Below are 25,586 nucleotides of genomic sequence, written 5' to 3' on the forward strand. Positions count from 1 at the left end.
TCCCTCCCTCCTTCCCTCCTTCTTTCCTTCCTTCCTTCCTTCTGGGGGTGGGGGCAAGGTCTGGCTCTATCGCCTAGGCTGCAGTACAGTGGTGCCATCTTGGCTCACTGTAACCTCCACCTCCCCAGCTCATGCAATCCTTCCACCTCAGCCTCCCAAGTAGCTGGGACTACAGGTGCACACCACCATGCCCGGCTAATTAATTTTTGTATTTTTTTGTAGAGACAGGGTTTTGCCCTGTTGCTCAGGCTGGTCTCGAACTTCTGGGATTACAGGCATGAGACACTGTGCCTAGACTACTTATATATATATATATATTTTTTTTTTTTTTGAGACAGGGTCTCACTCTGTCACCCAGGCTGGAGTGCAGTGGCATGATCTCAGCTCACTGCAACCTCTGACTCTTGGGTTCAAGCACTTCTCCTGCCTCAGCCTCTTGAGTAGCTGGGATTATAGGCACATGTGACTGCGCCCAGGTAATTTTTTTTTTTTTTCGGTAGAGACAGAGTTTCACTATGTTGGCCAGGCTGGTCTCGAAACTCCTGACCTCAAGTGATCTGCCCGCCCTCAGCCTCCCAAAGTGTTAAGATTACAGGCATGAGCCACTATACCTGGCTCTCTATTTTTATAGTTTTAAGACACAGAGTCCTACTCTGTTGCCCAGGTTGGAGTGCAGTGGCACAATCATAGCTCACTGCAGCCTTAAACTCCTGGGCTAAAGCAATCCTCTGCCTCAGTCTCCCGAGTAGCTACCTGCACATGCCACCATACCCAGCTAATTTTTAAATGTCTTATAAAGATGGGGCGGGGGGTCTCACTATGTTGCCCAGGCTGGTCTTGAACTCCTGACCTTAAGTGATCCTCACACCTTGGCTTCCAAAGTGTTGGGATTACAAGCGTGAGCCACCACATCTGGCCACAATGTACTTTTTCAAAGGTCACTTGACTGCAGTGTGGAGAATGAATTGGAGGAAGTATAATAGTTTAATAGGCAGTACTTTAATGCTCATACAACAGCCCATCTCAGCTTACGAATAAATCATAACTTACTGAATAATTTCTCTGTTTTATTGGACATTTAGGCTATTTCCAGTTCTTTGCTAATATTAATATAAGCGACACTGTAATAAACATCCTTGAATCTAAATCTTTGCCAGCATCTCTAATTATTATTATTATTTTTTTTTTTGAGAGGGAGTCTCGCTCTGTCCCCCAGGCTGGAGTGCAGTGGAGCCATCTCGGCTCACTGCAAGCTCCGCCTCCCGGGTTCACGCCGTTCTCCTGCCTCAGCCTCCCGAGTAGCTGGGACTATACAGGTGCTGGCCACCGCGCCGGGGTAATGTTTTGTATTTTTAGTAGAGACAGGGTTTCACCGTGTTAGCCAGGACGGTCTCGATCTCCTGACCTCGTGATCTGCCCACCTCGGCCTCCCAAAGTGCTGGGATTACAGGCGTGAGCCACCGCGCCCAGCCTTATTTTCTTTCTTTTTGAGACAGAGTCTCGCTGTCGCCCAGGCCGGAGTGCAGTGGTGCGATCCCGGCTCACTGCAACCTCCACCTCCTGGGTTCAAGTGATTATCCTGCCACAGCCTCCCAAGTAGCTGGGATTACAGGTGGGCGCCACCACGCTTGGCTAATTTTTTTATTTTTAGCAGAGACGGGGTTTCACCATTTTTGGTCAGGCTGGTCTCAAATTCCTGACCTCTGGGATTACAGGCGTGAGCCACCGTGCTGACTGAATTATTTTCTAAATATAGATTTCTAGAAGTGGAATTAAGTAAATAAGTTAAAGGGTATGAAATTTTGTGGCTATTTTATAAAATTGTTTTAAAAGATAAAGATTTTGATCACTAAATATAAAAAATCTACTTTGCAAAATGGATATCTTTTCACCTATCCAGTCAAATGATATCAGCAGAAATGTGCTTTAAAAGATGAAAACTAGGCAGAGCACGGTGGCTCATACCTGTAATCCCAGCACTTAGGGAGGCTAAGGTGGGCAGATCACAAGGTCAGGAGTTCAAGACCATCCTGGCTAACATGGTGAAACCCCATCTCTACTAAAAGTAAAAAAAATCAGCCGGGTGTGGTGGCAGGCACCTATAGTCCCTGCTACGCTTGAACCTGGGAGGCGAAGTTTGCAATGAGCCGAGATAGTGCCACTGCACTCCAGCCTGGGCAACAGGGTGAGACTCCATCAAAAAAAAAAAAAGATGAAAAACTATCTGGATGTAAAAATTACCACATTTTAAAAAATAAGTGGCAAGACAGTCATCAAAACCAATACTGTCCAACTTCTTGGTCAGAACAGGCCACATTTTAAACAACCAACATGCCAGCAAGCAGGCTATGCCTCTGAATCAAATGACTACACCTTTGCGACAACCTAAAATAATCCCAATGTAATGTAATATGCTAAGTATATATCTGTGTTTTTATAATGATAAATTTCTGACCAGGCACGGTGGCTCACGCCTGTAATCCCAGCACTTCAGGAGGCTGAAGCGGGCAAATCACCTGAGGTCAGGAGTTCAAGACCAGCCTGGCCAACATAGTGAAACACTGTCTTTATTAAAAATACAAAAATTTGGCCGGGCGCGGTGGCTCAAGCCTGTAATCCCAGCACTTTGGGAGGCCGAGACGGGCGGATCACGAGGTCAGAAGATCGAGACCATCCTGGCTAACACGGTGAAACCCCATCTCTACTAAAATACAAAAACTAGCCAGGCGAGGTGGCGGGCGCCTATAGTCCCAGCTACTCCGGAGGCTGAGGCAGGAGAATGGCGTAAACCCGGGAGGCGGAGCTTGCAGTGAGCTGAGATCCGGCCACTGCACTCCAGCCTGGGAGACAGAGCGAGACTCCGCCTCAGAAAAAAAAAAGAAAAAAAAAAAAACAAAAAAACAAAACTTAAAAAAAAAATTCATTATGAAACAGTTTCTTTCAGAGGTCATTAGACACATGCCCACTTATTACCTCTCTCCCTTTCTTGGGGGAATAAAAAGAAGTTCCCTGGTTGGGCGCAGTGGCTCACGCCTGTAATCCCAGCACTTTGGGAGGCTGAGGCGGGCGGATCACCTGAGGTCAGGAGTTTGAGACCAGCCTGACCAACATGGAGAAACCCCATCTCTACTAAACATACAAAATTAGCCAGGCACGATGGTACATGCCTGTAATCCCAGCTACTCAGCAGGGCTAAGGCAGGATAATTGCTTGAACCTGGGAGGCGGAGGTTGAGGAGGGCTGAGATCGCACCACTGCACTCCAGCCTGGGCAACAAGAGCGAAACTCTGTTTCAAAAAAAAAAAAAAAAAAAAACAGACCCAGGTCTTATTCTACCACCACCACTCACTAGCTATATTACCTTATACAAGGTTACTAATCCTCGTAATTTCTTCTTCTTCTTTTTTTTTTTTTTTTGAGACGGGTCTCACTCTTGTTGGCCAGGCTGGGCTGCAGTGACATGATCACACCTCACTGCAGCCTGAGATCACACCCAGCTAATTTCTGTACTTTTTTGCTAGCCACAGGGTTTCACTATGTTGCCCAGGCTGGTCTCAAAGTCCTGGACTCAAGCAATCCTCCTGCCTCAGCCTCCCAAAGTGCTGGGATTAAAACATCTATCCCAAAAGTAATCTCTTCATCTGCGATGAGATAAAAAATGCTTATCCTAACAGTTAGATAATGCATGTTAATAATCTCTGAAACATAGTAACAAGCATTCAGTATAAGACAGCTTTAATTATTACTTACATTGGCCACCACTTTTACTTCTTTGTATTGTGCTTCATAGAAAATTCCAGCATTTTCCAGTGCTTCTGTTAATGAGGGTCCATTTTTCACCTGCTTATCTAATCCATTCACAAATTCTTCCAGCTTGGAGCTTGCCTCTTCAAATTCTTTGGAGAACTTCTTCCCACCTGTTTTATCTAAAATGACATGGGAAGTATTCGTTTCAGGATAAAAAAAAAAAAATTTAGTCTTTTGACTTTTCAAGAAAACCTCTCTTTGTGAACATACTCTTGCTGCCTTACTGTGCAATACTCTTAGTTTCATAGTTTTATCTCTTTTTTTTCTCTTTTTTTTTTTTTGAGATGGAGTCTTGCTCTGTCACCTAGGCTAGAGTGCAGTGGCGCGATCTCGGCTCACTGCAAGCTCTGCCTCCCAGGTTCACGCCATTCTCCTGCCTCAGCCTGTAGCTGGGACTACAGGCGCCCGCTACCATGCCCGGCTAATTTTTTGTATTTTTAGTGGAGATGGGGTTTCACTGTGTAAGCCAGGATGGTCTCGATCTCCTGACCTCGTGATCTGCCTGCCTCGGCCTCCCAAAGTGCTGGGATTACAAGCATGAGCCACCGCACCTGGCCTAACAATTTTATCTTAAAGAAGCTTCTCCAAATTACAAAATCACAAAACAGATTATTAAAATCCTTTACAAAACAGACTCATGTGAACCTGCTAGAGTGAAGGCACTTGTAATTAAGGTAAAGAAAAGAAAGTTCAACTAAAAGAGTTTGCTGATTACTTATTTTCTTCACAAATTGGATTCTACACTGCTACTTACTTAGGAATAACAGAATGAAGCTCAATTCTATTCACTTATACCATAACTTTTGCATTACAGAAGGCAGTAAGATGTTATCTCTTAAACAAGAAAAGTAACGTTCAGAAAAGTAAAAATAAAGTGACCTCTGTATGCACACAATAAAAGTTATTCTTTCCTATCTGAAAAAGATTCGTGATAATTCAGTACATCTACTTCTTTCCCAGTGGCTGGCAGAATATGGCTTTGGATGTGAGTATAAATTTTGGCTTTGCCTCTTATCAGTTGTGTAACTTGGGCAAGCTACTAATCTCCTTACAAGACCTCAGATTTCTCATGTGATAAAACAGAGATTTTTAGCATGTTTTCTGTTATGAGGATTGAATTAGATAATATATGTTAAATTAATTATTTGTTTAAAAAAAGTTTTCTTTTTCTTTTTTTCTTTTTTTTTGAGAAGGAGTCTCGCTCTGTCACCCAGGCTGGAGTGCAGTGGCCAGATCTCAGCTCACTGCAAACTCCGCCTCCCGGGTTTACGCCATTCTCCTGCCTCAGCCTCCCCAGTAGCTGGGACTATAGGCACCCGCCACCTCGCCTGGCTAGTTTTTTGTATTTTTTTAGTAGAGACGGGGTTTCACCGTGTTAGCCAGGATGGTCTCGATCTCCTGACCTCGTGATCCGCCCGCCTCGGCCTCCCAAAGTGCTGGGATTACAGGCTTGAGCCACGGCGCCCGGCCAAAAAAATGTTTTCTTTAGAGATGGTCTCTTCTGTCACCCAGGCCGGAGTGCAGTGGCATGATCACAGTTCACTATAGCCTCGACCTCCTGGGGTCAAACAATCTGCTTCCCTCAGCCTCCTGAGCAGCTAGGACTACAGGTGTGTCCCCAAGCACATTAATTTTTTAATTTTTTTGTAGAGGCAGGGTCTCATTATGTTGCCCAGGCTAGTCTCAAACACCTGGTCTCAAGCAATCCTCCTGCCCTGGCTTCCCAAAGAGTTGAGAATATAGGCACTGTATCTGGTCTGCTAAATTTAAAGTATGGTACAGGAATAAAATTGGTGCCAAAATTAATAGCTAGTAGTCATTTACTTATTATTTCAAAAATATTCATCAAATATCTATTATGTGCCAAGCATTGCTCTAGGTGCCAGGGTATAGCAATGAACAAATCAATATAATTTCTGCCTTCATGAGGCTTACATTATAATAAATTATTAGTATGATTTACAATTTACAATGCAAGGAAAAGAGATGGTCTAACTAGATTTTATGAGGCATTAGAGTAACTTCATTGAAGAGCATACCCATACCAAGTAACCACACATGTGAAATACAACTGTCTATATATAACCCAATACACCAAGAAATGAGAAAGATAGAATTTACTTACAAAATTTATATGCATGAAACAGCTACCTGGGAAACCAGAGGTGCCACAATTACTTTCTACCCAAGGATCTCCTTATGAGGTAAACCAGTATGATTACTGGAAAAATGACAGATAGAAAGAAAATCTGACTTATTCTAAAAGGATGTAAGCATTACCTTTTAAGCATTTGAGAGTTTCTGTGCTGCACACATCCACCCTCATAGTTGACAACTGCTTTTCCTTCAGTTCTATCTGATCTTCTGAGCGCTTGTATAGCAACAGCTCTTCAATTAGGGCCTGAGACTAAACACAGACCAGAGTCATATTTCATTTACAAGATCATTCAATTATTCTCATTCTATCTCTCCTTGTTTTATAAAACAAAACAAAACAAAACAAAACAAAAACAAAACCCTAAAGCTTAACAAAACCCTGGGAGGAAAAAACTTTTCACTTTTTCTCACAGTCACAGATATTAATGATCAATTCTCATGTCAAAACCATGTTTAGTTATAGACTTTAAAAGATCTTTTTCCTTAATTATACAAAGCTAATTTATGGATACAGAGTTAAGACTAAAACAGACAAAGGTCCACTTATAAAGCCTCTTTAAATTTTAATTACATAAACATAGCCTTCTGTAAGCAAATTCTAATTTAGAAAGAGTTTCACAGGAAAATAAATTCTCTTGCTGGCATAAATTGAATACAGAACTCAGCTGATAATAGATAAACTGGAAGAAGGTTATTTCTACCATTAGGGGAACACATAAAACACCAAGCAATCTAATCCCAATCTGGGTTCCTTTAGAACAGTTCCCACATGTTTAAAACATGACAGGTGTAACTGAATACAAATAAATCTTATTGGACTATACAGGAAACTATAATACAAAAGGGGTGAATAATACTTTGCCATATTAAACAAATTCTGTAACTTACTCGAAATTCCGCAACTATCTTAGACTTGAGAGCAGCTTTTGGATTTGTAGATGCTGTTGGAATTAAACAAAAGGTCATTAAGAATACAGACACAAAAGTTGACTAATAGGAAAAATTTTAGCTCTATAGTTAAGGATATACTCTGAACATATGGCAACATGCACATTTAAGTCATAATTCCTAAAATAAATAATGGACTAGGAAATTTGAACACTCCTAAATGTGGTCAATGTAAAAATATGCTATTTAGACAGACCTAATCTACTTACCTCCAACAGACCCTTGAAGTCATAAAGTCCTAGAATTATTGATTTGGAGACACCGAGATACATCAAGTACTTTTTTTTCCTAGTGTGGGTGTAAGAGGATCTAAATACTTCAAATTAAGAGTGTTCAGGAACAGGACATCCAATTAATCCTGAGCACTGGCTGAAGAAAATTAGTGACAAATAATTCTATTTCTATATATTTATCCTTTGAATTTCTTTTTCTGCTGACTCAATTCATAGCAAAAATAGGCAAGGAAACTTCTAGGTATATTAACACTGTGGTTGAACTTTGGCTGAAATGACGACTCTTGTTGTTCCTAAGCATGCAACTTATGACCAAAAGGATGTCTGAGGACTCCCTTAATCATGATGGATATCATATGCTCGCTGGAGCAAAACCATCCCAAGTGTCTTGTTTCACCTCCCAGTTCTCACTGTCTTTTACTTTGTTCCCTCCATACCTTCAAGTCTCTCTCAATATTCCTCAGTTTGCCCACAGCAGCCTATCACATGCAGTATTCCATTCCCTTGATCTCATGCTGGGTAAATATGATAAATACAACAGGAGCTCCCATTATAGAATGAGCTTCTGGCCAGGATCTGAGGCCCACGTCTAATTTGGTAGAGTATATCTCCCAAATCTGGAGATTTCATGGTTCCCACAGAAATGCTTCTTAATGCCTAGTCTCCTCTTCAGATCTGTTGTTTAATGCCAGCTGCCTCTAACATCATAGATCCTTGAACCTGAAAATTAGCCTGGACACTATCAAGTATTTTTTTCTTCTTTCAAACCCCCAACTACTCTTGAATCTTCACTCAATTAAACCCTTTTCTGCATTTCCTTTGTTTTAAAGTGTAGTTTTTGTTTGCTTTTTTTTTTTAGAAGTAACTCCATGATGGCTTGTTTAGCATAGGTCACTGGGAGCCTCCCAGGCCTGGAAAACAGGCTTGCCCATGGTTTATGCCAGGTACGATGTCAAATGGTCTACATTTTCTTCTGCTCCAAAAAGAGGAGGTAATTTTATATTAGTTGAGATTTTGTTCCTTACTTTGTGATTTCTTCCACTGCTTATTCGGTTGTTTGTTCAGATTTTCTTTCAGCTGCTTCTGAGTTTTGAAAGTGGTACCTGGAAAACATTTCAGTTTTTGCAATCTGGCATTATGGGAAGCTGTTCTGTCTGTCCACTTCAGTGCCAAAGTTGCAGCATGAAAAAAGGCAATCCGAGACTGTGTGTTGTTTCTTTCTTTCCTTTTCTTTCATTTTTATGAAAAAATAGAAATTCCTACCCGATCTAAGAAGCTGTCAAATAAACACGATTTTTATCATCAGTGAAATTACCAATTCTGAAAAGAATAGGGAAGGAGGCTTAAAAATACTAATGAACAAATTAAAATGAAGAATTTAACAGCTTCTTAGAAGATGCCATTTTTAAAGCAAATTTCTAGTCAAATGACGGTCATGGTAGCAGATTATCACCAACTTCTATTCAATAACTTAATTACAAGCATATAATACACAAGAATTAAATTCCTTTTAACAAAACAGTACACAACTTACTGTAAATCTAAATCAAAAGACAGTCTAAAGACTGCTGATACATGCTTACTACCAAACAGCTTAGTAAGAACTGACACCCTGTGAAAAATTCCCCAACAGTAAGGGCACAGGGCAGTATTTATTAACACAAACACTGAACCATTTGAAACACTCAACGCAAATGCAGGAGAATAACCAGATGGCTATCACCACTTAATATGCTTGACTTTTGTAGTCACTAAAAAACAAAATCCAACCCCATCCCTAAAACCAATTCTATTTACATTTTAATTCAAACAGATCTAGGTTTCTCATAAGTATTTAATTTTAAACAAATAGGGCTAGATTCAAAACTTAATTTTTCACTATTATACAACATGACCAGATCTATAAAATTACGTAATTGTAAAGACTGACTCAAAATTTTAGGAGAGAAAAAAGACACTTACTCAAAGCTTCTCTCAATGCCACAATCATTTCTTCTGGGTATACATTTCTATCTTCCCAGATTTTAAAGATTCGTTCTACAGACTTAGAGACAGATGGATCCCTGAAAACAAAGAAAAGTAATACAGACGATAAAACTTTGACTTCTATTCCAAACTAGAAATCTGAAAATAAAGTTATCAATAAAATTACTTTCCAAATTTCTTCTGTTTATTTCAAAACTTTTTTTCTATAATATCCAGGACTAAAGAAATCTTAAACTTTAAGGATTTTAAGAATCTTAAATTACCAATTCAACACTTTTATAAATGACATAGATGAAACTACAGATGACATACTGAGAGCTTTGATGGATATGAACTTGAGAGGGCTAGGAATGTGTGGACACAACTTGCATTCTAAAAGAGATTGAAAAACCTGGTCTAAAACACAATTATAGTAGTACTGAATAAGAAGACAAGGTTTAGCAATGCTATATTTTTTCATTTTTTAAAGGTTTAGAAAAAAATCTTGAATCAATCACATACTGTAACATGTTTTCTAAAAGACTATTACATAATACTATGAGAATACACAATAAGAATGAAGGAAGTAAAGGGTATTGGTTTATTCTGGCTGGATCACAGATGAGCTTCTGGTTCAAGTTGGCTATCTAACTTTAAAATATGTTGGCCAGGCACAGTGGCTCACGCCTGTAACCCCAGCACTTTGAGAGGCCGAGGTGGATGGACTGCCTGAGGTCAGGAGTTCGAGACCAGTCTGGCCAACTTTGAAAGGCCGAGTTGGGAAAACCACTTGAGCTTGGAAGTTTAAGATCAGCCTGGGAAACAGAGAGAGACCTCATCTCTACTAAAAATGAAAAAATTAGCCACATGTGGTGGCACACATTTGTAGTACCTCCTACATGGGAGCCTGAGGCAAGAGAATCACTTGAGCCCAGGAGATCCAGGCTGTAGTGACCGGTGATTACAACCCTGCAACCCAGCCTGGGCCACAAAGCAAGACCCTGTCTCAAAAAATAAAATAAAATAAAATAAAGTGTTAAAGTAGAAGTGAATGAGAAATAATTACCAGTAAAATTAATAATTTAAGTAAAGATTTTAATTATGCTTATGTGAAATGTAGAAGAAATATAAAAAAACAATGCAGGAAGGGCATAACCATTGTCAGGAAGAGGAATCAAACTGGTGTGATCTCAGGAAGCAAAACAAGGACAAAAGTATGAAGCCATAGGGAAAAGAAATTTTACTCTAACAGATCTGCCAAAGAACAGAAACCATTCTAATAATTTAATAGATCTGTCAAAAGACAAAACAGGAATTTAACCTCTCCTTAAGTGAATCCACCAAGCCATGTGGAGATTGAAGTATAAGACTCAAAAAAAAAAAAAAAAAAAAAAAAGCTATGTCAAACTTAAGGCCTCTTTCAAGGATGAGAGTCTATGAATCCGTAACATCATGTGTTCACAAAGAATTTTTTTTCTTGCCTAAGAATGGCTTATGTAAGAAACAGAGAAAATTGTATTAAACCTTACAATTTTTTTTTTTTTTTGAGACACGGTCTCACTCAGTTGTCCAGGCTGAACTATGGTGGCGTGATCTTGGCTCACAGCAGCCTCAGCCTCCTGGGCTCAAGTGATCAACCTGCATGTAACATGCTTTACTGCAATATTTGCTTTATTGTGGTGGTTTGGAACTGAAACCTCAATATCTCCAAGGTATGCCTGACTATGTGTGTGACTGGTTTCAAATACAATGCTAACATTTATAGAAGAAAAAGACTTTAAGATAGTAATACTGAAATTGTTATCTTGTAAATCTCCATTTGGTGAAAGTGAGTGAATTTTCTTTATACTTTTCACAATTTTCTGTGTTCTATAATGTTTAGATATGACCGGGCACGGTGGCTCACGCCTGTAATCCCAGCACTTTGGGAGGCTGAGTCCGGCGGATCAAGAGGTCAGGAGATCGAAACCATCCTGGCCAACATGGTGAAACGCCGTCTCTACTAAAAATACAAAAATTAGCCGGGCATGGTGGTGCACGCCTGTAATCCCAGCTACTCGGGATGCTGAGGCAGGAGAATTGCTTGAACCAGGGAGTCGAAGGGTGCAGTAAGCTGAGACTACGCCACTGCACTCCAGCCTGGAGACAGAGTGAGACTCTGTTTAAAAAAAAAAAAAAGTTTAGATATGTAAGTACTTACCATTGTGTTACAGTTGCCTATAGTATTCAATACAGTGACATGCACTGTTACAGTTGCCTATAGTATTCAATACAGTGACATGCAGTGCAGGTTTACAGCCGAAGAGCAATAGGTTACACAATATAGCTTCGGTTTTTAGTAGGCTATACCATCTACGTTTATGTAAGTACACTCCACGATGTTCACAGGATAAAATTGCCTAATGACGCATTTCTCAGAACATATTCTTTTTTTGTTTTGGAGATTGAGTCTTGCTCTGTCACTGAAGCTGGAGTGCAATGGTGTGATCTCAGCTCACTGCAACTTCTGCCTCCTGGGTTCAAGCAATTCTCCTGCCTCCGCCTCCCGGGTAGCTGGGATTACAGGCGCCTGCCACCATGCCCAGCTAATTTTTTTTTTTTTTTCCGTAGGGACAGGGTTTCACCACGTTGGCCAGGCTGGTCTTAAACTCCCGACCTCAAGTGATCTGCCCGCCTTGGCCTCCCGAAGTGCTGGGATTAAAGGCGTAAGCCACCGCACCGGGCCTCAGAATATATTCTTGATGTTAAGCAACACGACTTTTTTTTTTTTTTCCTTGAGATGAGTCTTGCTCTGTCACCCAGGCCAGAGTGCAGTGGTGCAGTCTCTGCTCACTGCAACCTCCGCCTCCCCAGTTCAAGCGATTCTTCTGCCTCAGCTCCCCAAGTAGCTGGGACTACAGGCCCGTGACACCATGCCCAGCTAATTTTTGGTTGTTTTTTTTCTTTTTTTTTAGTTGAGACGGGGTTTCACCGTATTGGCCAGGCTGGTCTCGAACTCCTGACCTCATGATCTGCCCGCCTCGGCCTCCCAAAGTGCTGGGGTTACAGATGTGAGCCACGGTGCACGGCTCGACTTTTCTGTTTTTGTTTTTTTTTTTTTAAATAATGAGAGAAAGAATCTCAGCATAAAAAAAATATAAGAAATGACAGTAGAGTCTGTTCTTTCTGGTTAATAAACCTCTAGAAAATTGCAAGGTTTAGGCTGGGCACAGTGGCTCATGCCTGCAGTTCCAGCACATTGGAAGGCTGAAGCTGGCAGATCACTTGAGCCCAGGAGTTTGAGACCAGTCTGGGCAACGTGGCAAAACCCTGTCTCAGAAAAAAATACAAAAACTAGCCAGACGTGGTGGGGCACACCTGTAGTCCTGGCCACTTGGAGGGCTGAGGTGGGAGGATCGCTTGAGACCAGCAGTTCGAGTCTGCAGTGAGCCCTGACCAAGCCACTGCACTCCAGCTTGGGTGACAGAGTAAGACTCTGTCTCTAAAATCAAACAAACAAATTTTTAAAAAGTTACATTGGCCAGGCGCGGTGGCTCAAGCCTCTAATCCCAGCACTTTGGGAGGCCGAGACGGGCGGATCATGAGGTCAGGAGATCGAGACCATCCCGGCTAACACGGTAAAACCCCATCTCTACTGAAAAAAAAAAAAACAAAAAAAACAAAAAACTAGCCGGGCGAGGTGGCGGGCGCCTGTAATCCCAGCTACTCGGGAGGCTGAGGCAGAAGAATGGCGTAAACCCGGGAGGCGGAGCTTGCAGTGAGCTGAGATCCGGCCACTGCACTCCAGCCTGGGCGAAAGAGCGAGACTCCGTCTCAAAAAAAAAAAAGAAAAAAAGTTACATTCACACTATACTATAGTCAATTAAGTGTGCAATAGCATTATGTGTTAAAAATAATACACATGTTAGTTAAAAAAATACTTTATAGCTCAAAAAACCTTAACAATCATCTGAATCTCCAGCAAATCATATTCTTTTTGCTGGTGGAGGGTCTTGCCTTGATGTTGATGGCTGCTGACTGATCATGCTAGTGACTGCTGAAGGCTGAGGTGGCTCTGGCAATTTCTTAAGATAATGAGGTTTGCTACATAAATTGACTCTTCCTTTCACAAAGATTTTTTTTGTAGCATGCAATGTAGCTTGATAGCATTTTGCCCATAACAGTTTCTTTCAAAACTGGAGTCAATCCTCTCAAATTCTGCTGCTGCTCCATTAATGCAATATTCTAAAATCCTTTGTTGTCATTTGAATAATATCCACAGCATATTCATCAGTAGATTCCACCTCAAGAAACTTTTTTTTTTTTTGAGACAGAGTCTCACTCTGCTGCCCAGGCTGGAGTGTAGTGGCACGATCTCAGCTCACTGCAACCTCTGCCTCCTGGGTTCAAGCAATTCTCCTGCCTCAGCCTCCCGAAAAGCTGGGACTACAGGCACCCGCCACCATACCCAGCTAATTTTTTGTATATTTAGTAGCGACGAGGTTTCACCATGTTGCCCAGGCTGGTCTTGAATTCCTGAGCTCAGGCAATCCACCTGCCTCTGCCTCCCAAAGTGCTAGGATTACAGGCGTGAGCCACTGTGCCCAGCAAAACCACTTTCTTTGCTCATCCATAAGAAGCAACTCTTCATTTGTTCAAACTTTATTCATGAGATTGTAGCAATTCAGTCCCATCTTTAGGTTCTATTTCCAATTCTAGTTCTCTTGCTATTTCTACCACGCCTTTAGTTACTTCCTCCACTGAAGTCTTGAACCCCCTCAAAGACATCCATGAGTGCTGGAATCAACTTCTTCCAAACTCTTGTTTTATGTTTATATATATATATATATACACATATTTTTTTTTTTTTTTTTGGAGACAGAGTTAGTGTTGCTCTGTGGCCAGGCTGGAGGGCAATGGTGCGATTTCGGCTCACTGCAACCTCTGCCTCCCAGGTTCAAGGGATTCTCCTGCCTGAGCCTCCTGAGTAGCTGGAACTGCAGGCGTGCACCACCACACCTGGCTAATATTTGTATTTTTAGTAGAGACGAGGTTTCACCATGTTGGCCAGGATGGTCTCGATCTCTTGACTTCATGATCTGCCCGCCTCGGCCTCCAAAGTGTTGGGATTACAGGCGTTAAGCCACCATGCCTAGGCTTAATATTGATATTTTGATCTGTCTCCATGAATCACAAATGTTCTTCATGCCATCTAGAATGGTGAATCCTTTCCAGAAGGTTTTCAATTCCCTTTGCCCAGATTCATAAAAGGAATCACTATTAGTGGCAACTATAGCTTTATAATGTCTGTCTTTCTTTTTTTAATAATAGAGGCTAGGTCTCACAATGTTGCCCAGGCTGATCTCGAACTCCTGAGCTCTAGAGTTCTTCCCATCTCAGACCCCCAAAGTGCTGGGATTACAGGTGAGTGCCACCGTGCCCAGCCTGTATTTTTTCTTTTTATTTGAGAAGTTTTGCTCTTGTTGCCCAGGCTAGAGTGCAATGGTGTGATCTCGGCTCACTGTAACCTCTGCCTCCTGGGTTCAAGCGATTGTCCTGCCTCAGCTTCCTGAGTGGCTGGGATTACAGGTGTGTGCTACCATGCCTAATTTTATATTTTTAGTAGAGACAGGATTTCACCATGTTGGCCACGCTGGTCTCAAACTCCTGACCTTAAGTGATCCACTAGTCCTGGCCTCCCAAAGTGCTGGGATTATAGGCATGAGCCACCATGCCCAGCCCTGTATTTCTTAAATAACAAGAATTGAAAGGTCAAATCACTCCTTTATCCATGGGCAGAATAAATGTGTTAGCAAGCAAGAAAATAACATTAATCTCCTTATACATCAGAGCTCTTGGGTGACCAGGTGCATTGTCAATGAATAGTAATATTTTGTAAAGAATCTGTGTTTTGTTTTTTTTCCCCTGAACAAGAGCAGGTCTCAACATTGGGCTTAAAATATTCAGCAAACCACGTTGTAAACAGATGTGCTGTCATACAGGCTTTGTTGTTCCATCTACAGAGCATAGACAGAGTAGATTTAGCTTTTTTTTTTTTTTTTTTTTTTTTTTGAGACGGAGTCTCGCTCTGTCGCCCAGGCTGGAGTGCAGTGGCCGGATCTCAGCTCACTGCAAGCTCCGCCTCCCGGGTTTATGCCATTCTCCTGCCTCAGCCTCCTGAGTAGCTGGGACTACAGGCGCCCGCCCCTCGCCCGGCTAGTTTTTTTTTTTTTTTTTGTATTTTTTAGTAGAGACGGGGTTTCACCGGGTTAGCCAGGATGGTCTCGATCTCCTGACCTTGTGATCTGCCCATCTTGGCCTCCCAAAGTGCTGGGATTACAGTTGAGTCACCGCGCCCGGCCGATTTAGCATAATTTTTGACAGCCCTAGAATTTTCAGAATTGTACATGAACACTGGCTTCAACTTAAAGTTGCCAGCCAGCTGAATTAGCTCCTAACAAGAGAGTCAGCCTGTGCTCTGAAGCAAGGACTGACTTCTTTCTAGCTATGAAAGTCCTACATGGCATCTTCCAACAGAAGGCTGTTTCATCTACCTCGAAAATCTGCTGTTTAATGGAGTCACCTTCATGAGTGATCCGAGCTGAAGTTCTGGACAACTTGCTGCTGCTTCTACATCAGCACGTGCTGCTTCATCTTACACTTTTGTGTTATAGAGATGAATTCTTTTCTTAAATCTCATGAACCTATTTCCTTACCTCTCTCAACCTTCATAGAATTGAAGAGAGTTAGGGCCTTGCTCTGTATTAGGCTTTGGCTTTATGTTCTATCTGGCTTGATCTTCTATCCAGGCCACTAACCTTCTCCATATCAGCAATAAAGCTCTTTTGCTTTCTTATCATTCATATGTTCCCTACAATAGCATTTTTAATTTCCTACAAGAACTTTGCATTCACAACCTGGCTAACTGGTGCAAGAGGCCTAGCTTTCAGCCTGTCTTGGCTTTCAACATGCCTTACTCACTTAGCTTAATCTTTTCTAGCTTTTTATTTAAAGTGAAAGATGTGTGACTCTTCCTTTCACTTGAACACTGAGAGGCCACTGCAGGGCTAATAATTGTTCTAATTTCAATATTGTGGTGTCTCAGGGAATAAGGAGGTCCCAGGAGACAGAAAGAGATGCGGAATGGCAGGTTAGTGCAATCAGAAAACATATAACATTTACCAATTAAGTTCACTGTCTTACATGGACGAAGTTAGGAATAAGTAAAAACAATTATAATAGTAACATCACTGATCACAGATCACCATAACAGATACAATAAAAATGTGAAATGTTGCAAATATTACCAAAATGTGACACAGAGACGAGAATGAGCATATGTTGTTGGAAAAATAGCACCAATAGGCACAGGGTTGCTACAAACCTTCAATTTCTAAAAACAACCACATTACCTGCAATGCACAATAAAACAAAGTATGCCCTAACTCTCTTCACACTCAAAAAATTCTATTCTATTATTTTCACTTAACAAACATTTCCCCATCTTCCAATCGACTCTTTATAAACATTCCTTTCTTTCTTTTTTATTTTTTTGAGATAGGGTCTCACTCTGTCACCCAGACTGGAGTACAGTGGCATGATCTCGGCTCACTGCAACCTCCACCTCCCAGGCTCAAGCGATTCTTCTGCCTCAGCCTCCCAAGTAGCTAGGATTACAGATATGCGCCACTACCACCTGGCTACTTTTTATATTTTTGGTACAGACAGGTCATGGTTTCACCATGTTGGCCAGGCTGGTCTTGAACTCCTGACCTCAAATAATCCACCCGCCTCGGCCTCCCAAAGTGTTGGGATTACAGGCGTAAGCCACGGTGCCCAGCCCTAAACATTACTTTTAATGACTACACAATACTCCATTAGTATTTATAAATTTATATTTAACATTTCCAAACTTTATTTATAAGGGTTTCTCATATTTTCTGTTAACGCTGTTCTTCAATATCTAAGAACAGCTTTAACTGTTCTTAAAAACTGTTTACATACACACACACACACACACACACACACACACACACATATAGACAGTATCACTCTGTTGCCCAGGCTGGAGGCAGTTGCACGATCTCAACTCATTGCAACCTTCACCTCCCAGGCTCAAGCAATTTTCCTGCCTCAGCCTCCCCAGTAGCTGGGATTATAAGGCATGCGCCATCATGCCCAGCTAATTTTTGTATTTTTTGGTAGAGACAGGTTTTGCCATGTTGGCCAGGCTGGTCTCGAACTCCTGGCTTCAAGTGATCTGCTTGCCTCAGCCTCCCGAAGTGCTGGGATTATAGGCATGAGCCACCATGCCTGGCCAGATATTTCATATATTTTATTGCTAGCATGACTCACCATCCTTATTGCTAACTTCCCAGAGTAAAACTCACTTATTAAGTCTGTTGATGGTTCAGTGTTTCTTCTTGATTGGTTAAAAAAAAAATTATAGGCCGGGCGCGGTGGCTCAAGCTTGTAATCCCAGCACTTTGGGAGGCCGAGACGGGTGGATCACGAGGTCAGGAGATCGAGACCATCCTGGCTAACACAGTGAAACCCCGTCTCTACTAAAAAATACAAAAAACTAGCCAGGCAAGGTGGCGGGCGCCTGTAGTCCTAGCTACTCGGGAGGCTGAGGCAGGAGAATGGCGTAAACCCGGGAGGCGGAGCTTGGAGTGAGCCAAGATCCGGCCCCTGCACCCCCGCCTGGGGGAAAGAGCGAGACCCCGCTTCAAAAAAAAAAAAAAAAAAAATTATATGCCTGTGTGTGTGTGTGTGTGTGTGCGTGTGCCATATTATGTATATTATATTGCATATATTATACATATAATATTACATATATTGCTAACCTCCCAGTGTAAAACTCATTTAGAAGTTTGGTGATGGTTCAGTGATTCTTCTTGGTTAAAAAAAAATTACGGTAATCCCAGCACTTTGGGAGGCCGAGGCGGGCAGATCGCGAGGTCAGGAGATCGAGACCATCCTGGCTAACATGCTGAAATCCCGTCTCTACTAAACATACAAAAAATTAGCTGGGCATTGTGGCGGACGCCTGTAGTCCCAGCTACTTGGGAGGCTGAGGCAGGAGAACGGCGTGAACCCAGAAGGAGGAGCTTGCAGTGAACCGAGATCATACCACTGCACTCCAGCCTGGGTGACAGAGCAAGACTCCGTCTCAGAGAAAAAAAAAAAATTATGGCCAGGTCGCGGTGGCCTCAATTTCCCTGCTAATTCCAGCACTTTTGTGAGGCCGAGCGGGTGGCGGATCACCGAGCGTAAGAGATCGAGACCATCCTGGATAACACGGCTGAAACCCCGTCTCTACTAAAAAATTACAAAAAACTAGCCGCGGCAGGTGGTGGGCGCTGCTAGTCCCAGCTCGTGGGAGCTGAGGCCAGGCGAGAATGGGTGAACCCGGGAGGCGGAGCTTGCGTGGCAGCTGAGATCCGGCTACTGCACTCCAGCCTGCCGGCCACAGAGTGGAGGAGACTCCTTCTCAAAAAAAAAAAAAAAAAAAAAAAAACAAAAAATTATGTCTGTGTGATGTGTATATATATAGTGTATATATATTATTATATATACACTATATACAGAAAAAGAGAGGGTCTGTTTGCTGATGGTGAATTATCTGTTTTCGTTTCTTTGTCTTTATGTTTTCCTACTTCTTGAAAGTAGTTTTGCTTTGTATGCTAATCTACACTGACAGCTACTTTCTATTAATGCTATAAAAATATTTTTTCACAACTGCCTCTGGCTTCCATTGCCGCTGAGAAGTCTGTCATCAGTTTAATTGTAGTCTTTTTTTAAAAATTAAAAAAATTTTTATGGGTACATAGATGTGTATCTTTTTGGGGTACATGAGATATGTTGATATAGTATGTAATAATCACATTGGAGTATATAATAGGGTACCCATCACCTCAAACATTTATCATTTCTTTGGGTTACAATCATTCCAATTATACTTCTCCCCCAACCACCTCACCTTGAGACAGGGTCTCACTCTGGTCCCCCAGGCTAGGGTACAGTGGTGCGATCTTGGCTCACTGCAGCCTGGATTGCTCAGGCTTAGGTGATCCTCCCACCTCAGCCTCCTGAGTAGCTGGGACTACAACAAGCACATGTCACCACACCTGGCTAAATTTTGTGTTTTTTTAGAGACAGAATCTCACCATGTTGCCCAGGCTGGTCGCAGACTCTTTGGCTCAGGCAATCCTCCCACCTCGGCCTCCCAAAGTGTCGGGATTACACGTGTGAGCCACCATGCCCAGCTCCAATTATTACTCTTTAATTGTAGTCCTTTTATACTGATCTTTTTTTGGCTGCTGTTTTTTTTTAATCATTTTTTTATTGTGATTAAATATATGTAACATAAAGTGTGCCATTTCAGCCATTAAATGTACAATTCAGTGGCAGTAACTGCATTCACAATGTTGTGCAATTTTCACTACTATTTCCAAAATTTGTCACTACCTCCCTCAGACCTCATCACCTCCCAAAGGCTCCATCTCTAAATACCACCACGTTAAGGACTAGGTTTCAACATATGAATTTTGGGGGGACATAAATATTCAGACCACAGTACTCTGTACCAATAACTCCCCCTGGCCTCTTTTTCCCAGCTCCTGATAACCTTTAATCTTCTCTCTCTATGGACCTGCCAATTCTAGGTATTTTGATAAATATTTGTCCTTTTGTGTCTGGCTTATTTCAGCATGTTTTCATGGTTTCAACCATTTTGTAGCATTTATCTTTTTTTTTTTTTTTTTTTTTAAGGTTTAGGGTCTTGTTCCATCACCCAGAAGAAAGTGTAATGTCATTCCTTTTTTAAAAAAAAACATGGTAAAATACACATAAAATTTACCATCTTAACCAATTTTTTAGTGTACACTTCAACAGTCAAGTACATTCACAGTGTTGTGCAACCAAACTCCAAAACTTTATTTTCCCAAATTGGTATACTATATCCACTAAACAATAACTTTCAATTCTCCCCTTTCCCCAGCAACCACGATTCTACTTCGTCTCTGAATTTAACTACTGAAGGTGACTGATGTAAGTGGTATCATATAATACTTGTCCTTTTGTGACAGGCATGTTTCACTTAGCATAATGTCATCAAAGTTCACCCATGTTGCAGCATGTATTAGAATTTCCTTCTTTTTTGGCCGGGCACAGTGGCTCACGCCTGTAATCCCAGCACTTTGAGAGGCTGAGGTGGGCGGATCACCTAAGGTCAGGAGTTCAAGACCAGCCTGACCAACATGGTGAAACCCTATCTCTACTAAAAATACAAAAATTAGCTGGGTATGGTGGCGTGCACCTGTAATCCCAGATACTCAGAAGGCTGAGGCAGGAGAATTGCTTGAACCCAGGAAGTGGAGGTTGTAGTGAGCCAAGATCGCGCCATTGAACTCCAGCCAGGGCAACAAGAACAAAACCCCATCTCAAAAAAAAAAAAAAAAAAAAAAAATTTCTTTCCTTTTTAAGACTGAATAATATTCCATGTTTGTATACATCACACTTTGTTTATCCATTCATCCACTAACGAACATGTGGATTGTTCTTCCTTTTGGCTACTGTCATTAATGCTGCTATGAACATGCCTATACAACTATCTGTTTTAAGTCTCCGTTTCCATTTCTTTTGGGGTATATATCTAGAGGTAGAACTGCTGGATCATGTGGTAATTCTAAGTTTAATTTTTGAGGAACCACCAAACTGTTTTCCACAGCAACTGCACCATTTTACATTACTGCAAGAAATGTAAATGGGTTCCAATTTTTCCACACCCTCCCTCAGCCTTGTCATTTTCTAGTTTTTTGTTTGTTTTGAATTGTAATTACCCTAGTAGATGTAAACTTTGGATGCTTTTAAAACTGCTTGTTTTATAATTTCATTACAATAACTAGGTATAAAATTTTTTATTTATGCTATTTAGTATATGTTATTGCTTCCTATATCTTAGATTCATATTTTTCATCACTTTTAAAGTGTTCTCAGCCAGTGTTATCTTTTTTTTTTTGAGACGGAGTTTCGCTCTTGTTGTCCAGCCTGGAGTACAATGGCGTGATCTCGGCTCACTGCAACCTCCACCTCCTGGTTCAAGTGATTCTCCCACCTCAGCCTCCCAACTGGCTGGATTACAGGCATGCGCCACCAGGTCCGCTAATTTTGTATTTTTAGTACAGACAGAGTTTCTCCATGTTGGTCAGGCTGGTCTCGAACTCCCAACATGTGATCTGCCTGCCCTGGCCTCCCAAAGTGCTGGGATGACAAGCATGAGCCACCACGCCCGGCCAAACAGTGTTATCTTCTAAATCACTCAAAAGTTCTCTCCTTTTGTACAGAATCTCCCAGGCTCAAGTGATCCACCCACCTCAGCCTCCTGAGTAGCTGGGACTATAAGTACACACCACCACACCTGCCTAATTTGTATTTTTTTGTGGAAATGAGGTCCCACTATGTTGCCCAGGCTGGTCTCAAACTCCTGGGCTCAAGTGATTCTCCCACCTTGGCCTCACAAAGTGCTGGGATTATAGGTGTGAGCTACCACACCTGGCCTTCATTATTCATTTTCCCCACTCCTTGTTTCTCCTGTTGCATTCTGATTTCTTCAGAACTACATTCTTGCGTATTCTCTTTTCTTTCAAGAGTTCCTATAAATTATTTTTCTCAATCTGTCCAAATATCTTACCTGTTGTTCATTTTGTTATTCCATTTAATCCTTCTCTAACATTTCATACACATTGCTTTATACATTCTGTCTGGTAATTCCAATCTCTGAAACTCATTTTGGGAGGAACTAAATCAACGGATTTTCAATTGTGGTGGTTTGTTTTTCTGTGTGTTCAGAGATCTTTCACTGTGAGCACGTTTGTTTGATCTTAACCTATGGGATTCCTTGTGGCCTAAATAGAAAATATGTTCATATGGAGAAAATATATCTCAGAAGCCAGGGGGAGCTAATTACCCAAGAGCACATTTGCCCTTCTCCAGAGCCTAGTTTAAATGCCAAGATCACATACTATTAATGTTATCCGCATGCTGGTTAATGTTGGCTTTGCCATTCTAATACATCCACTGTTTCTGGATCTGCTGGGACACAGGTATTTTATAACAAAACGACTCCTTGGAATAGACGGTTGACTATTCTGCCAGAAGTCAAGTCATAATTATATATAAACGTCTGTTTCTTCAACTAGACTACAGAACTTCTTCAAAACAATGATTACAACTTATTCGTCGTTGTTTCTTTGCTGTTACTAAATAGTAGCTGAATGAATGACAACAGGATATTGTTTTCTTTTTTTTTTTCCTTTTTGAGACAGGTCTCACACTTTGGGAGGTCGAGGTGGGAGGATGGCTTGAGGCCAGGAGTTCGAGACCAGCATGGGCAACATGGTAAAACCCTGCCTTTACAAAAAATACAAAAATTAGCCAGGTATGGTTGCACGCACCTGTAGTCTCAGCTTTCTGGGGAGCTGAGGTAGGAGGACTGCTTGAAACCCGGAGGTCAAGGTTGCAGTGAGCCGTGATCGTGCCACCGTACTCCAGCCTGGGAGGTTAAAAAGCCACTACTGGCTGGGCGTGGTGGCTCACGCCTGTAATCCCAACACTTCGGGAGGCTGAGGCAGGTGGATTACCTGAGGTTGGGAGTTCGAGACCAGCCTGACCAACTTGGAGTAACCCCGTCTCTACTAAAAATACAAAATTAGCTGGGTGTGGTGGCGCATGCCTGTAATCCCGGCTACTCGGGAGATTGAGGCAGGAGAATTGCTTGAACCCGGGAGGCAAAGGTTGTGGTGAGCAGAGATCGCACCATTGCACTCCAGCCTGGGCAACAAGAGCAAAACTCCAGTTAAAAAAAAAAAAAGCCACTACTGACCACAATGTCAATTTTCACAGATTTATAATCACCACAAGCCATGTAACATGCTTAGTTACATAACCTTTTGTTCTTTGATTTTTAAGTTAAAAAAAAAATTTGGCTGACTTTGTAGAATTGCTAGGATGTTCAACAGTGACCTTATAGAATTGCTAGGATATTCAACAGATGCTTTCTTTGCTAGTGACACCCCCCTTACTCTTATAACAGGAAGGTACTAGCAAATTACTTCAAAGGATAAAGTTGATAAAGTACAAGAGGAGGTGTCCAGATGTCACAGTTATGTAAAACTAAACACCATAATCTTGTATCTCACTCAGAGGAGTCTCTTTCCTTTATCAATACCTCATTACTGGGAAGTCATCAGAATAACGTGCTATCTTACAGGTCCTTAGTAACATTTGCTAAATGTCTGAATAAAAGACTAAGTAATGGGTTGACTCAGGCCAGGTAGCACACACCTATAGTGCCAGCTACTTGGGAGGCTGAGGCAGGAGAACAGCTCGAGACAGGGAAAGGGAGGGAGGAAGGATCACCTCAAGAGAGAGACAGTCAACACTCAGTCAAAAAATCTTAAAGCTGAAAAACAGGGTATGAGGATATATTTTCATTCTAAAAATTCAAATTTGCCACTCTTCTATCTCCTAACTTAATTCCCACTCATATAACTTAGTCTATGACAAATATCTTCCCTAATGTATCACTTTAATTTTATGTTATCTTTTGTAATGCAGAAGTTTAATTTTTATGTAATCAAACTCAAATATTTTTACTACTGTTTTTTGTGTCTTAAGCGCCTTTATCCCCTATAATCATAAAAATATTTATATTTTCTTCAAATAATTTTAAAGTTTTGTTTTACACACCAAAGTAATTCACTTGTAATACATTTCTGTGTACAGTGTAGGAAATCATTTAACTTTATTTTTTCTATACAGAAAGTGTTATACCCCAGAATCCGTTATTAAGGAGTTCATATTTGAGACAGAATCTCACTATGTCACCCAGGCTGCAGTGCAGCCTTGACCTCGAGATCCTCCTGCCTCAGCCTCCTGAGTAGCTGGAAACACAGGCACACGCCCCCATATCCAGCTAATTTTTGTATTTATTGTAGGGATGGGGTCTTACCATGTTGCTTAGGTTGGTGTCAAACTCCTGAGTTCAAGCAATCTACCCACCCTGGCCTCCCAATGGGAGTTTGGGATTACAAGTGTGAGCCACCACATCACACCCAGATATCTTAACGATTTTCTTTTCTTTTCTTTTTTTTGAGACAGAGTCCACTCTGTCGCTCAGGCTGGAGTGCAGTCGGGCGATCTCAGCTCACTGCAACCTCTGCCTCCCGGGTTCAAGTGATTCTCCTGCCTTAGCCTCCCGAGTAGCTAGGACTACAGGCGTGCGCTACCACGCCCAGCTAATTTTTGCATTTTTAGTAGAGATGGGGTTTCACCATGTTGGCCAGGATGGTCTCAATATCCAGACCCCAAGCGATCCACCCACCTCGGACTCCCAAAGTGCTGGGATTACAGGCGTGAGTCACAGCGCCCGGCTTTTCTTTTTTTGGTAAACTTTTTATTTATTTATTTATTTATTTAGTTAGTTAGTTAGTTAGTTACTTACTTACTTACTTACTTACTGAGAGACAGTCTCACTGTATCACCCAGGCTGGAGTGCAGTGGCATAACCTCGGGTCACTGCAACCTCCACTTCCCGGGTTCAAGTGATTCTCCTGCCTCAGCCTCCCAAGCGGCTGGAACTACAGGTGCATGCTACCATGCCTGGCTAATTTTTGTATTTTTAGTAGAGACGGGGTTTCACTATGTTGGCCAGGCTGGTCTCGAACTCCTGACCTCATGATCCGCTCGCCTTGTCCTCCCAAAGTGCTGGGATTACAGGCGTGAGCCATAGTACCCAGCCTATCTTAACCATTTTCAAGTGTACAATTCAATGGCATTAAGTACATTCATATTGTGCAACTATCACCACCATCCATATCTCCAGAACTCTTTTCATCTTGCAAAACTGAAATTCTATACCCATTGAACAATAACTCCCCATTCCCTGACCCCTACCCCAGTCCCCGACAAACACTATTCTATTCTTTCTATGAATTTGACAGTGAAAGTACCTCACTGTGTATTTGTTTTTTTTTTTTTTTTTTTTCATTAGTTTCTGTTCTTATTTTATTATATCCTTCCTTTCTTGGGCTATTTTGCTCTTCTTTTAAAACTTCTTGAGATGGATACTTAGTTCACTGATTTTTAGAGTACTTTCATGTTCCTTTATAATGCTTTACATATATTAGCCTATTTAATCCTCACAGTATCCCTAAGAGACAAACTGTACTATTATTTTCATTTTATAGATGGGAAAACTGAAGCATGAGAAAGTTAAATAAATTACTCTACCAAGTAAGAGATCCAGGATTGAAACCCATGCAACCTTGCAAGTTTGACTCCAAACCTTGCATTTTTAACCTCTAAGCTCTGCTGCTTCCCAAGGAGGAAGAGCTACTCCTTGAAGAAAAACTCATAAGCACTTATATTAAGATATATAGGCCGGGCGCGGTGGCTCAAGCCTGTAATCCCAGCACTTTGGGAGGCCGAGACGGG

The 25,586-nt window shown here is 41.6% G+C and overlaps 1 protein-coding gene across 5 annotated transcripts in view; it reads right to left on the reverse strand.

Moving 5' to 3' along the window:
• The window catches only part of RPRD2 (regulation of nuclear pre-mRNA domain containing 2), a 123,758-nt gene that overhangs the window by 28,319 nt on the left and 69,853 nt on the right, over nucleotides 1-25,586 (reverse strand). For 3 of the 5 annotated variants that reach the window (XM_017877805.1, XM_017877807.1, XM_017877808.1), the window contains exons 3-7: nucleotides 9,108-9,208; nucleotides 8,171-8,248; nucleotides 6,853-6,905; nucleotides 6,088-6,214; nucleotides 3,751-3,926 (exon numbers count right to left, since the gene is read on the reverse strand). In XM_017877805.1, the coding sequence (XP_017733294.1) occupies nucleotides 3,751-3,926; nucleotides 6,088-6,214; nucleotides 6,853-6,905; nucleotides 8,171-8,248; nucleotides 9,108-9,208 (535 nt within the window). The remainder of the gene's footprint in view (nucleotides 1-3,750; nucleotides 3,927-6,087; nucleotides 6,215-6,852; nucleotides 6,906-8,170; nucleotides 8,249-9,107; nucleotides 9,209-25,586) is intronic. The other 2 variants (XM_017877809.1, XM_017877806.1) reach the window with 1 other exon arrangement.

The sequence above is a fragment of the Rhinopithecus bieti genome, unplaced genomic scaffold (assembly GCF_001698545.2).
Source record: "Rhinopithecus bieti isolate Rb0 unplaced genomic scaffold, ASM169854v2 scaffold_10548, whole genome shotgun sequence".
In the NCBI taxonomy this organism is placed as follows: domain Eukaryota; kingdom Metazoa; phylum Chordata; class Mammalia; order Primates; family Cercopithecidae; genus Rhinopithecus; species Rhinopithecus bieti.